At 36.0% G+C, this 13,418-nt stretch overlaps 1 protein-coding gene across 7 annotated transcripts; it reads right to left on the bottom strand.

The window, feature by feature from the left end:
* Positions 1-304: 304 nt before the first annotated feature.
* CDKN3 (cyclin dependent kinase inhibitor 3) lies at positions 305-11,801 on the bottom strand. Of its 7 annotated transcripts, none has more exons than XM_039321039.1 (8): positions 11,715-11,801; positions 9,470-9,552; positions 6,031-6,083; positions 5,875-5,919; positions 4,607-4,829; positions 4,080-4,111; positions 2,714-2,817; positions 305-1,087 (listed from the first exon to the last, which is right to left on the bottom strand). In XM_039321039.1, exons 2-8 carry the CDS (start codon positions 9,550-9,552, stop codon positions 1,001-1,003), a joined length of 627 nt encoding a protein of 208 aa, XP_039176973.1. In that variant the 5' UTR covers positions 11,715-11,801; the 3' UTR covers positions 305-1,000. The 7 variants fall into 7 exon arrangements, with proteins under 7 accessions (XP_039176973.1, XP_039176983.1, XP_039176964.1 ...); XM_039321049.1 differs by lacking the exon at positions 11,715-11,801 and adding an exon at positions 11,078-11,262; XM_039321030.1 differs by lacking the exon at positions 11,715-11,801 and adding an exon at positions 10,899-11,261.
* Positions 11,802-13,418: the final 1,617 nt, after the last annotated feature.

Here is a 13,418-nt window from a genome sequence, read left to right as displayed (position 1 = left end):
GATGTTTAACATGACATGGGTATTGTAATTATTATTTTTTTGCTATACCATGTAAATTGCCAAGAGACACTAGATTGTGATGGGATATAGATTTAATGAATATTGTAGGTGGATAGCCGTATTGCCTCAAGGCGCAGACCTACTTCAATCTTATAAAATTTTTTGAATTTGAATTGGCTGCTATTGCAGAATATCTGTTTCAAATTTCTGCCAAACAAGAGGAAAGTCTTTTTGTCCTACATTTTTCTTTATGCAAAGAGCAATATAACAACATGCTCCTTGTGGGTTATGTTTATGATATAGATTTTTTTTTTTGCCATTTTCTGTTTTAAGTAGCAGGTTGGACTGCTAGTACTGAAAACATTATGGTTGACTGGTACTGTAGTTGTAGTAATGATAGAGTGAGCTTCCAGGTGATACATTGGGACAACTTAAATGCAAGTTATTCTGCTTTAAGGGAGATTATGAATTGCTTATTCAGGGAACAGGCAAACTCATAAACATTTCTACTTGTGAATAAACATCTGGTTTCCCATAGGCATGTGTTCAGGAACACACAATTGAAAAGTGAACACATATGAAACACAACTCACAGTATTTCTATTGCTAGTGTCTTACAATATACTCCACCCAAAAACTGACATTGCTGTAATATAAATTAAGGTAATGTGATTGTCTTATATAGACTTTCCCATAAACTGTGTAAAGGAGTACAACAAAAAAGCCTCTATCACAGCAGAGAAAACTAAACAGGAATTGGAAAGGGCATAAGGTAAACGAGAGATTAAAAATATTTATTATGCGTTCTGCTATGTTATAATTTGCTGTCAAAATACAATCCGCAGATGGAACTTTATTCAGGGGTTTGTGCTATGTAGTTAGTCACATATCCCTTGTCAAGGAGATAACTGGCAGGCAGTCAATAAAATTATTTTCCACTATGGGTACAATAAAAACAACGCAACATACAGTTTCAAGTAGTAACTAAACTCTGGGTGTTTTATCGGGATACTGATCTTGGTTGCTTACTTTCTGTTGCCAAATAGGTAGCCAAGGTCTCCGGGAAATCATAAAGGAAGTTGTACTGCTGTAAAGAAAAAAGGATGGTTTAGAATGATTGGACTTCAACATTAGGATGACTTAACTTTTTCTAATATGGGTTGAAATGAGTGGAGAGCCACAGAAAAGGAACATAGAACTGATTCCCATTCTCCCAACTCTCTATCAGACAGACTCTCCTCTCCTTTGAAAGTATTTATTCTTATAAGAGGACAAGTTTCTATAATATTTTCCAACAGCTGAACTGGCTACAGAGGTTAGCCCCTGGATTCTCCCTACCTCCCCTGAAAAATCCTTGATTTCGGCAATCTTCAATAGAAAACTCTGCCTCTGAGGAAAAAAAATACTTCACAGTACTTAATCCTAACATGCCCCATTTAGAGTAAAGGAAGAAGGCTCAGCAAATAAACACAAACTAGTTTCATAGAACATAGTTGTGTCATAAGTAGTCCTTGACAGCTGTTCTTGAGCCTGCAATTATAGTCCTAAGTAGTGCCGGTCATTAGATGGGTCATCATGTGACTGCCCAATTTTATAGTGATTGTTAAGCAAATGTGATAAATGGTCATAAATGCAGACCAGTTACTGAACAACCAAAATGTATCATCGTGATTGTGGGGGCAGCTGTTGGAACTTCAAATCCGGGTCATAAGTAGCTCTGGGGAGGTCCATCGTAAATTTAGACAGTTGCTAAATGACCAGTTGCAACTTGAAGACTACCTTTACTGTAACCTGCTGTATCTAAACAAACCATATTATTAATTTTTGTTTATTAATAGTATCTCTATATTGCTCTACTCCATAATGGCTCCAAGTAAAGTCTGTAGGATGTAAATAAAAATATAATTCTATATTATATGACAATAGAAACAGATACATCAAAAGAGTGACAAATAAGATATAATAGTCCTAATTAGCACATAAATTAAGAAAGAAAACACATTCCCCCCCCAAAGGTTCTCTTCCAGTTCTTTATCAATACTCAGTAAGGTGGATATCGCTCTTATATGTAGGGCAAGCAGTTCCCCAGAAGAGGTGGCACTATTAAGATGATGCTCCAATTCCCATTACCTGCTGATTTATAAATTACTCAGTCCATTTCAACATGGAGGAACTTGTGTTCTGCAAGCCCAACTATACAAAATAAGGAAAGCTAAATAATTTATGGCTATGTATTTAGCTTAAAAGCAGCCTAATGAGTCAGAAACAATGTAATTTACACAAGTATAAATGTTTAAATGTACCACTGTGGGAAATACCTAGCTGTGTTCATATGTGCAAGAGCAAAAGCTGATGCTGGACCTGACCAATGCGGGGCAACGCGACATATGGTGAGGCGAGACTGGCAGAGTCTGGAAAAACCAACAAATATTGAGCGTTGCCAGTTAACTGGTATAAAGCTAGTTCAGCCCGGGGGTGCACTAAGGGTGGATGTGCAAGCGCCAAAAGAATGAATTAGTAATCAATCCAGTAGCAGCCATGGATGTGGCCTATGGCCTGAGGTCAAGTAGGGTGTATTTAAACCAGAAAAGACTTTTAGTACTAAACAAAATGTCTACAGTCAAGTATCCTATGAAGTTTTAGGAAATATGGAGGTACAGAAATAAATGCATCTTTTATTTAAACAAATAAACGCATCTATTTCCTGTCTAACCTTTAATGTTTGTATTGCACCTGAACCTCTCAACTCCCTCACGCAGTCTATTGCCTGCTGCGGGGTTACGGTGTCAGATATCTGGAGCAGAAGGCAAGCCTCCACTGTAAAGAAACCATAGAATAAATGAACAAGAAATTTTTAACAAGGAGGAACAACCTGTTTAAAAGGTAAATAAGGTAACCAAACATTAAGATTCCTATGTTTATTCATGAATTCTCAGGTTTTCACGTCAGCTATTCTGGAAAATATCAGTGACAGCATTTATGCAGATTAGGCATATTCAATGCAGGAACACCTGATCCTGAAACAAGAATCCAAGTCTATGTTTATAGTTTTAATAGGGATTTATCATAGAAGCAGAGCTAGCTGGATTCAGAGAGCATAGCTTCTATGTAAGCAGGGGTATCCGCAGGGAGAGATGGTCAAAAAATGAAGATGGAAATCACAATCGTGCAGTTCGAGCCCCATCCTAAAAGATAGCTGTGGCCATCTTTATTATTATTATTATTTAACTGCCCTACATGGCAGATACACCTATGTAGGATTGTGGGGGGAAATTACTCGCATTTCTTCCCTTGATTATACTTGTTATTGAAAATATGGTAAAAGCTATAAAATGAAGATTTGCTAGACTAGACTAGAGAGATAAAGAGTAAATTAGAAGTCAGCATAGAAATAACATACTTAATATTTTTCCTATTTTATAGCACACTCAGACATTCTTGGAAACTATGACTGAGATGCTAGCACTTGCTTTACTGCATGTCACCTTCCTGTGAAATGCTTTTTACATGATTTTTTAAAAAAAGTAGGTGGGTTGAAGCACTAAGGGAAGTGTCTGCTGCCACATTATTGCTCATGGTTATCATGATAGGGCTTCGGCTTCACTCTTGAAACTTTTGCTACACAATACATGTGGGAATCTTTTAGGTGCCAAAACCCTCACAATTTTCATTGAGTTGAGCATTATATCAAAGAATTCCTGATAGGACACAGATAGTACACATTTATTTTATTTTTTTCAATTTGTATGTATACATGTATCTCATATTCTAGTTCCTCATGATCAGCTTTTTAAAAAAGAATAGTTCTTACAATTGATAGAAAATGATGTGTTTATCTCCTTCAAACTGGGAGAAAAATCTGTTGTTATGAAAAAGTCAACATGAGCCTAATGCTGGCTGTGAGAGATTAAAGAGAGCTTTGGTTTTTTTAATAGGTCTTTGTGTATTGGAGGAGAATATTTTGCCTGTTATGCAGAGAAAATAGTTCTGTGATTAGCTGAATTCATGCTGGAGAATATTACCAGTAATATTAAGAAAAGCAATACTTTATAATTTTATAAACAGAGCACTTCACTTACTGAGACAGGATCGTCCAAGTCCTCCATAACAACTGAAAGAAATTTTTAAAAATGAATATATTGCATTAGCTGTAAACATGACAAACTCCATAACCAAGATTTTTTAAAATTTGCTGTGAATGACACTTCTTCATACATAGATGTTTTCAGGTGGATCTACTATTCTAAAGTATAACTTTTATACAATGCTCTTTTTTTCTAAGACTACTAATATTGGTGCTTATCAACTTTCTCATAATAAGCTGTTATCATATATTCTAGAGTAGTATTTTTTATGCTACTGAAATTGTCAAAGGAGTCTGAATAGGAGACTGGGCATTCTACTCTTCAGTGCAACTTTGAAGTCCCTTAGATAGAAAGCAGAAAAAAGTATGTATATCTGATCTGTATTTTGGAATGATACAGCAGAAGCTGACTGCAGCAAATAGTAGTCAAATTTTGGCACAGAGATTGCAGATGAACATTCAGTGATTGAATCACTTTTATTTACTCAAAGAGAATAAATGACTAGAATAACAGAACTCAACTGTATTGTGATTTTTCGTTTATTTTCAAGGCAGTTCCTCAGTTCATTTAGAATAACACAGCATCTGGCAATATCTGGTGTACTTCCATCAGAAATAGGATGGTGATGCACAGTGATCCCATAATTCTGATACGTTTCCACGAGGTGTGGGACACGGTACTTTATGAGTTCTCGTTTGGTACAGAGAACAAATACATCGAGCACCCCGTGACTTTTTAGTTCATCTACAAAAAAGGCAACATATTTCCATATTTGCTAAGGTGTTAAATAAAATACAAATCTGAATCCATCTATATCTATGATATTCATACAACTGATTGCAAAACCAGTTAGAAAAGTGTAATTTGCAAACTTTTCTAAGTAGCTTTGCCAGCAGTTGTAATATGTATATTATTATCTGTTAGGCAAATAAAAATATCAGATTTAAGTCTGCCTAATTTTAGCAGTAGAAATTGCACTTTGTTGCGAAATCTGCTATTTTGTTATTTCATTTTGTTAGCAAATACAAGAGGTTTCAAGAAAGAAAAGCAATATTTACTGAGTATGTGGTAAGATTATTAATTAAAAATAGTGTTAATAAAATGTCCCTTTCAGAAGAAAACTCTTAAAATGCTTATATTATTTTTAAAAAAGAATATACAAAAGTTACAAGTAGAAATTATAAAACCACACCATTTATATAAAGGAAAACCTATAGTCTTGCCTCTTGCTGAATCTTAAATGCCAGAAGCTGCACTTAATGATGAGTGATGCTAGAGAGTACCAACATCTCTAGAGGGTTAAATTTTAAATTACAATGTGTACTTTTAAAAGCACTTTTTCCATGTAAAGTACTTATTTAACAAACCAATCTGTTATTTCACCAAAGCTCATACTTAACTAAGATTGCCATATGAACTTCCCCATGCATTATGTTTTGCTTTGAGGCTTTTTCCCCAGTTGCCCATCATCTGATGTTAATCAAGTGGTTAACAGAAAGTCCATGCTGGAGTTCCAGTTCTGGAATATCTTTTCAGGATGCTTCAAGTGCTATCTACGTAGTCTATTTTCAGATGCAAGAATGGGTATTTTTTATGCCATATGTTAATGCAATTGCTTCATGGGATTCTCTTCCTTACTTTTGTGTTTCTTACAACAGTGTTATAGGTTTGTGGAATACAGGTCTTTAACACAAATAAATGGTTAACTGCGGTTCCAAGGCATTAAAAGTAGTTTTATGAAAAATAAGCTACTGAAGGACATACCTCTGTGCCACTGATAGATAATTACCTATATCTTTCTGAAGGTTTCTTTTAATATTTTTGAATCGACAACCTAATCAAGTAAGAAAGAGGAAAAAGAAAAGAAACAAACACTGCTATTAAAACAAATACTATAAATATAAAACAATCATAGATTCATTTTTAGCTACTTGTATGCACTTACCTGGTAGCGAGCTGATTCCTAGAAACTGGGAATAAGCTGGTGATAAGGGTAACCTACAAGAATGCACAAAATCCAATGGCACTTAAGTTTTTACAAACTGATATTTTTATCTACTCCTTTTGCTCTCAAGACATACAAATAAACCCCAGCAAGATGAAGCTGTTTATACATTGGGATTCTCTACACCTCATATTTTATATCTGAATAGTGAATATATTCTGCTATATATATAATTAATTTTTTACAGTAACAGTCTTTAGTATTTAATAAGCAACATGTTGTCTGGGTTTATATATTTAACATTAATAGTTATACAATTTCCATTCCTAGCCTTTATTCCGTTTTTCTAACCATTTATAAAAATTTGAATAGTGAATATAATTTGAATAACCCAGGACAAGAAGCAGTGGCTGGACGCTTGTTAAAGAGAGACTCAATCTGGAACTAAGAAGAAATTTCCTGAGAGTAAGATCAATTACTCCATGGAATATCTTGCCTCCCCGAGTTGTTGGTGCTCAACACTGGAGGTCTTCAGGAAAAGACTGGACAGCCATTTGTTCAAGATGCAATAAAGGTCTCCTGCCTTGAGTAGGGGGTTGAACTAGAGCAGAGGTCCCTAACCTTTTGGGCACCAGGGACCGGTTACGTGAAGAGAGGTTTTTCCACGGATCAGAAGGGGCATGGTTTGTGTGCTGCCTGCATCCCTCGAATGGGGCTTTGTGCGGCCCGGACTAACCCCTGGACTAAAAGACCTCCAAGGTCCCTTCCAGCCCTATAATTCTATGAATGGGATGAAGTAGCATCTTTCTACCTTCAGGGGTCTTGCTGGATCAGCAAGTGGAGGCTGTGGCCAGGAGACCTTTGCCGAAGTTTGGTGGTTTGTGGCTTTACTTGGGATTAGAGGACCTGGCTACAATGCCTCACACACTTCCATCACCACCTGACTAGGCAACTGTACGTGGGGGTTTACTAAGTGCAAAATGCAATGGCCCAGGTGCTCGCATGCATATATTACATTGGCTTCCGTTAACTTCTGGATGCAATTTAAAGTGCTGGTTTACCTATAAAGCCCTTTATGGTTTGATGCCTAGTTACTGCAGGATTGCATTTCTCCACTAGAAACAGCTCAACCACTTCAATCATAACAGGAAAAAGTTAATTATATCTCATTTTCAGGAGGTTGAGGTGTTGTAAAACACAGAAGATTTTTTTTTTGGTGATGGAGCTAGTCCTCTAATGACCTCTCCCTGGAGATTCAGTCTGTCTCCAACATTATCCACCTTCCAGAACAAGCTGAAGAAAGGGTATTTCCAGATAATGGGGGTGGGGTGGGGGCTGATGTCATGCACTGTTTAAATATGATTTGTTCTATGCTTTTTTACTTTGTGAACTACTGAGAGTGCTGCAATTTTAATCAAATAAATAAAATATACAAGAGTGAACTGATAAATTTACTCACTAATTCCACATATAAGAGTTTCCTAAGAGAAAAATTTAGTCTATTTAACATAAATATGCAACCAAAATCAGTGTACATTTCATATGAAATGTAATTATTTGATCTGTATAGTTTGTTTACTGCTAAAACTATCATAGTATATTCTCAGGTTAGCCCAAATTCAACCAGTTTTATTCACAAAGTTGGGAGCATTTCAGTATTCCTACAATCACATGATCATTATTTCTGATGCTACCTGCCAGCTTTCTACAAGCAAAGACAATGGGGAAACCAGCAGGAAGTTAGAAGTCCTGCTCCCCTGCTATTTTACCTATCTGTGATCATTCTGTTTATCTAGTTAGGTAAGTAAACATTTGTTTGCATTACAATTATTTTTCTATTTATGTTATATATTCTTATGATCATGGGGATTTTACAGACATTCAGATAACTGAATATCTCTCATATAGAAGATGGGACAGAATTGTTCAGAGTTACTCCAGAAGACAGGACAAAAAACAGTGCATTTAAACTACATGGAAGTAGATTTCAGCTGGCCACCTAATGGAAATATATTTCCAACAATCGGAGTGTCTCAAGAACTCACCACCTTGGGTTATTTGTAAGAATAATAAAGGTAGGATATAAATAAATAAGGGAAAATACTGAATGGTTATCTGTCACGGATGCTGTAATAATGGACTCCTGCACTAGGCAAGGGATTGGGCTAGATCAGGGGTAGTCAACCATGGCTCTTTTATGACTCATGGACTTCCAACTCCCAGAATTCCTGAGCCAGCATGGCTGGCTCAGGAATTCTGGGAGTTGAAGTCCACGAGTCATAAAAGAGCCAAGGGTGTCTACCCCTGGGCTAAATAGTCTACAGAATTTTTTGAAATATTTACAATGTGTGATTCCATTTTTGGAAAAGAGTAATAAATATATTCAAGGACGGAAAAATAGCTTAGTGAAAATATTCACCCTCATGTATGTCACATTTTTATAAGCATTAGAAATCACATCTCAGGTATGACTGGTTGGAGACTAGAAATAATAGAGGAGAATAAATGTGGAAAGGTCAAAAGTGGAACATGTGTAGTAATAATAATATGTATGAAGGAAGAAAAATGCAAATAAACACCGGAGCAATAAGGACAAATATTCTAAAGAAGAATAAGGGGGGGAAATGTAAATAATAGAAGATTACCATTACGAAATTGCTGTTAAAAAAGGGGGGGATACTGTGTGTGTATGTATATTTTGTTTTGTTTTGTTTAAAAATAAAAAAAATTAATAAAAAAAATCACATCTCAGACATGGAGAGTTAAACATATGGATAAGGTTCAAACTTTCAGGTTGTGATTACAATAGGTGTGCCTAATGCTGGAAAGCATCCATTAAGCATTCTCCTCTGTAACTTTACTTTCATCTTAATCTTTACATGTACACTGAATACATGGGGGGGGGAGTATTATATTGATCCCAATAGTAGAGAATATTAGACCAATACTAGACCAATAGAAGACTTATACTGATTCCCTCATCTAGAGTCCATTATTTTGGGATGAGGTCGTTGTCTCATACTCACAATCAGTTTTCCTAATCACATTACAGGTACAATTTTTACATAATAGCCTCATTTGCATACACTTATACTATAACAAAGAATACCAAGAAATGTATAAGAAATTTTAAAAACAAAAAATTAAAAAAAACATTTAACCTTTCCATATGTTTAGTCAATTTATAGAAAAGGTAAGAACAGGCTATGTTATAAAGTTATGTTACAAAGTTATTATTTTGAATTTCTGAAAAGCAGAATGAAAATTATTATAGTGTTCAGAAGACTGTCACTTAAATAAGATGGCAGAAAATTAAATAGTGATGTATCATTTATATACTATGGAGTAAATTAAGAAAGACAATATGTGAATCAGGTATGGCCAGAATATTAAAGTTGGTCCAAAAATTTTAAAAGATGATTTTTGCTCCACCACCTACCAGGATACTTGAAAAGGTGTCTGTTCTTCCCCCAGGGACTCCTCATCTGATGAGTCAAACTCATTTACTTGCATAGCACACATCTCAAGGAAAGATTGCAAGAAAATATTTTTATGCCATCAACACATTTGCTGCATGAGTTATCATAGGATAGCCATGTTAATTTCCCTTTCCACATGCAAGAATTTAATATTTTGAAAACCTTTACAACTGGCTACAAGTAACAATGATTAGGCTTGCTATGTTTAATTATTTTTTAATGCTTATGCCCATTAAAATTAAGATTGCCTCTAACATTTCAAATTAAATAAGAACAGGAGGAGAGGACTGTACAGTTTGGAAGGTAAAAATTAACATTAGAAGGTAAGAGTTATAGTTGTAGATCACCTGGTGACCTTTGAATGGCTATAGTGGTGAAAGGAAGAGCATCAAAGACTAGGATATATTGAGTTATGAGAAAAATAACAGAATAATGCTGAGATTTGATGGCAAAAAAAAAAAAGTATGCATCAGATCCAGGAACCACTGAAACCAGCTTAGGGATACAAAGATTAAGTATGTGACTAGAATGATAAAAGGACTTGATTTTTGGCTCATTCTTTTTCAAAAAGGAATAAGGAGTGCAAGAATTATAAATAGTTTGTTAGAATTAGTTGTTAAGAATATAGTAGATGGGAGAAGAAAACAGACATCTAATAACTAAATATAATCAATTTCAGGAGAAATATGAGCTATTTAATTAGGTCTTTGCCGTGCATAAAATTTACTTCCTTATAATTTGTTTTAAGTTGCCCAGATTCATTGGATACAAGAAATAAATTTCATAAACAATTAAATAAATTCCAGAAAGCTCTTCTGATCATGCAAAGCTGCAACCATGTCACCTGTTCAGAATTCTTTAAAGCCTTTCCTGAAATCACACATTAATTGTAGAAGGTAGCCAGACGATTGGGGGGGGGGGGGGAGAAATGCAGCTGTTGCATTTCATGCTCCAAAGCATCTTTATGGAATCAAATCTAAATACTATACAACTCAAATTATTTCCAATTAGCTATCCTGGGAATATCACACGTTCCCATCATGCTATTCTTTTTCAGTTTAACGAGCATTAGAAATTGCAACTGGCAGAAATGTATTATTTATATTTACCCTATCTATCTCACATATGCGACTCTGGCCAGCTAATAGACACAAAATGCAAAATTAACTACAATCATAACAGGCGCCGTTAATTCAAAAATTATTAAAACCATTAGAAACCGTAGCCTGCGGGAATAAAGTGGTGTGATAGAGATTTATGGAATAATGTGTAAGGAGTCTGGTAGCACCTTTTCGAATAACACATTTTTATGAAAAGGGATACATTTTCAGGTAGCTCACATCATCAGACGCTGTAATCGGTGAGCCGTGTTAGTGTTAGCAAGCTTACCAAAGCTTACGCCAACTGTACTCATAAAATGTGTCGATCGGAACAGATGCTCCCAGAAATCGGTTTTTTTCTTCAGAAGCGGAACTTTGATTGCGGTTTCACGTATGAAAAAAATACGCCAAGCTTCAATTCTACTAGGGCACCCAGATGGCCAAGATAACCCTTCACCAGCTCGCAACCTGTTCTATTCTTCGAGTTGATCCTCATGCGGCGCCTGTAATAGGAGCTTCGCCTAAGTTTCCGTAGGGGGACAATTGGAAGGCAGCCATTGGCGGATTCCTCCCGGTTTCGTTTCTCCTCTCATAGAACGTCAGTGCTAGCGGGAGAATAATTCACCAATCGTATTCCCTAACCTGTGATGGGGCGGGGTTAGGCAACTGGTGGAGGGGGGGCGGTGCCTTAGAAGAAGTGGTAAATCTGGCTTCGCGCGCGAGTCGCTTGGAGCGCCTCCTCAGGACCCCGAGTCGTTTCAAATAATTCGCCCAACTTGATAAACGTTAGACAGTTTCCCTGCTAAGACAGGCTTCCCTGCATTTATATTTTCTTCCATTAACTCAAACAACAAAGATCTTAATGGTTTTAAGAGATCCTCTAGCCTAAAATCAATAAAACAGAATTTAATAGTACTTAAAGTATAACGTTTGCCCACCGTGGGCAAAGGAAACTCTGAACAAACTCGGGCCCGCTTATCAACTCTAATGGCAAAAGACTCAAGTAGAGGCGGGGGAAAAGGAAATAAAAACGTTTTGGCTCCAAAATGCAGAAAATAATGCCGAACAGAAGCTCCCCTCCCTCTGTTGCTAAGATACCCCATACCTCAGAGATGCGAATTCCCGCCAAAAAGCCGCAGCTCTCCACCAATCAGTTAAAAAACTGATTCGAGGAGGCGGCTGCTATTCCACCCCTCGCGAAAACGTCCTCATTTAGCCAATCAACCTGCAGGAAAAATAAATAAATTTCCCGCCCTAATGAGTTTCCTTTCTTATTCTTATTGGATGATGACTTTGAGAGTCGGAATACAGTATAATGTGAGCCTTTAAAGTTATTTTCGGTTAGGCGTTAGGAACACGTAGAGCAAACTCGATGGATTTTTTTTTTTAAGAGAACGTGTAGAGTCAGGAGATAAATTTTCATAAAAAGCAGGAAATAGTTCAGTATTTAAGATCTGTTTCTGGTGAAGGAATTGTTCAAGAGACAGGTAGTTCTTTTAATGCAATTTTTTTTTAAATTTTTATTCATAATACAATTAAAACAACAGTGGACAAACATGACATTCCAGAATGAATTTTCCTATCAGTTCCTATCATGGTACAAAAGTTTAATACATCGTTCTTAACCTCTATACAAGCCTCATCTTCTATACAATACAATTATATATACAATTATATGTACAGTTATGTATATCTTTTAATTCTACCATTAACTTGAAGTCCGAGCAGTTCTTAATTCATACCAACGGTAAAATTTGCCCCAGATTTCGAAGTATTCGTGTTCTGTCTTGTCTTTCATAATCATTGTAAGCCTGTCTATCTCAGCACATGATAAAATTTTATGCAGGATCTCTTCTTCCGTTGGGGTTCCCTTATTCCTCCAATTTTGAACAAAAACCAGTCTGGAAGCTGTTAAAATGTGTAGCATTAAATAAAGTACGCCTTTGTCATGCTTTTGCGTAGTTAAACCTAATAGAAAGAGTTCTGGTTTTGGTTCTACCGCTTGCTCTAATATTTCTTCCAACCATACTTTAATCCTGTTCCAAAAATCACGAGCTGGTGTGCATTCCCACCACATACGATAGTAAGTTCCACTTGTCAAATTACATTTCCAACATTTAGGGGAGACATTGGTACACATTTTAGCCAATCTTGTGGGTGGGAGATGCCATCTATAAAACATTTTGTAAAGGTCTCTTTGTAAGAGGTGGCCAAAGTAAGCTTCTTGTTTCTTGCCCATAGTTCTTGCCAAATGTGCAGATCAAAATTAAGACCAAAGTCCTTGCTCCAATTCAACATAGTCACTTTTACTTGTTCCTCGTACATTGCCTGATCTAACAAATAATAGTATAATTTTTTAATTATTTTATCCTCCGACCCCAAAATTATTTTATCCAATTCTATTGGTTCTAATTTAATGCCTAAGTCTTTTTTGTCTTTCCGATATCTCGCCTGCAGTTGCAGGTATGCCCACCATTCTAATTCTATCCTTTTTAATGCAAATTTTGAATAGAAAAGGTATGAGACTTAAGTAGAAATGTGTCTCTAAACAAAGGAAAACTATTTGAGACAAAGCTGAAGAATGATTTGCCTTGGGCCAGTGTGTCTCTCTGTCTCTCTGTCTCTCTCCTTAGTCCATCTCACAGGGTTGTGGGGAAACTAGGAGGAGGGAGTATTATTTATAAATATAATAAAACTGGGATTTAAAAAAATCTAAAAAGAGTGATGTGTGAACTTCAGATTCCAGAATACACTAAAGAGTACATAATTTTAAAAGCAACCTATTAAAAGATATTTTTTTTCTTTGGTA

This window comes from Crotalus tigris, unplaced genomic scaffold, assembly GCF_016545835.1.
Source record: "Crotalus tigris isolate CLP2741 ecotype Arizona unplaced genomic scaffold, ASM1654583v1 scf7180000017605.3043972, whole genome shotgun sequence".
Lineage (NCBI taxonomy): Eukaryota > Metazoa > Chordata > Lepidosauria > Squamata > Viperidae > Crotalus > Crotalus tigris.
This window is presented reverse-complemented; position numbering and strand designations above follow the sequence as displayed.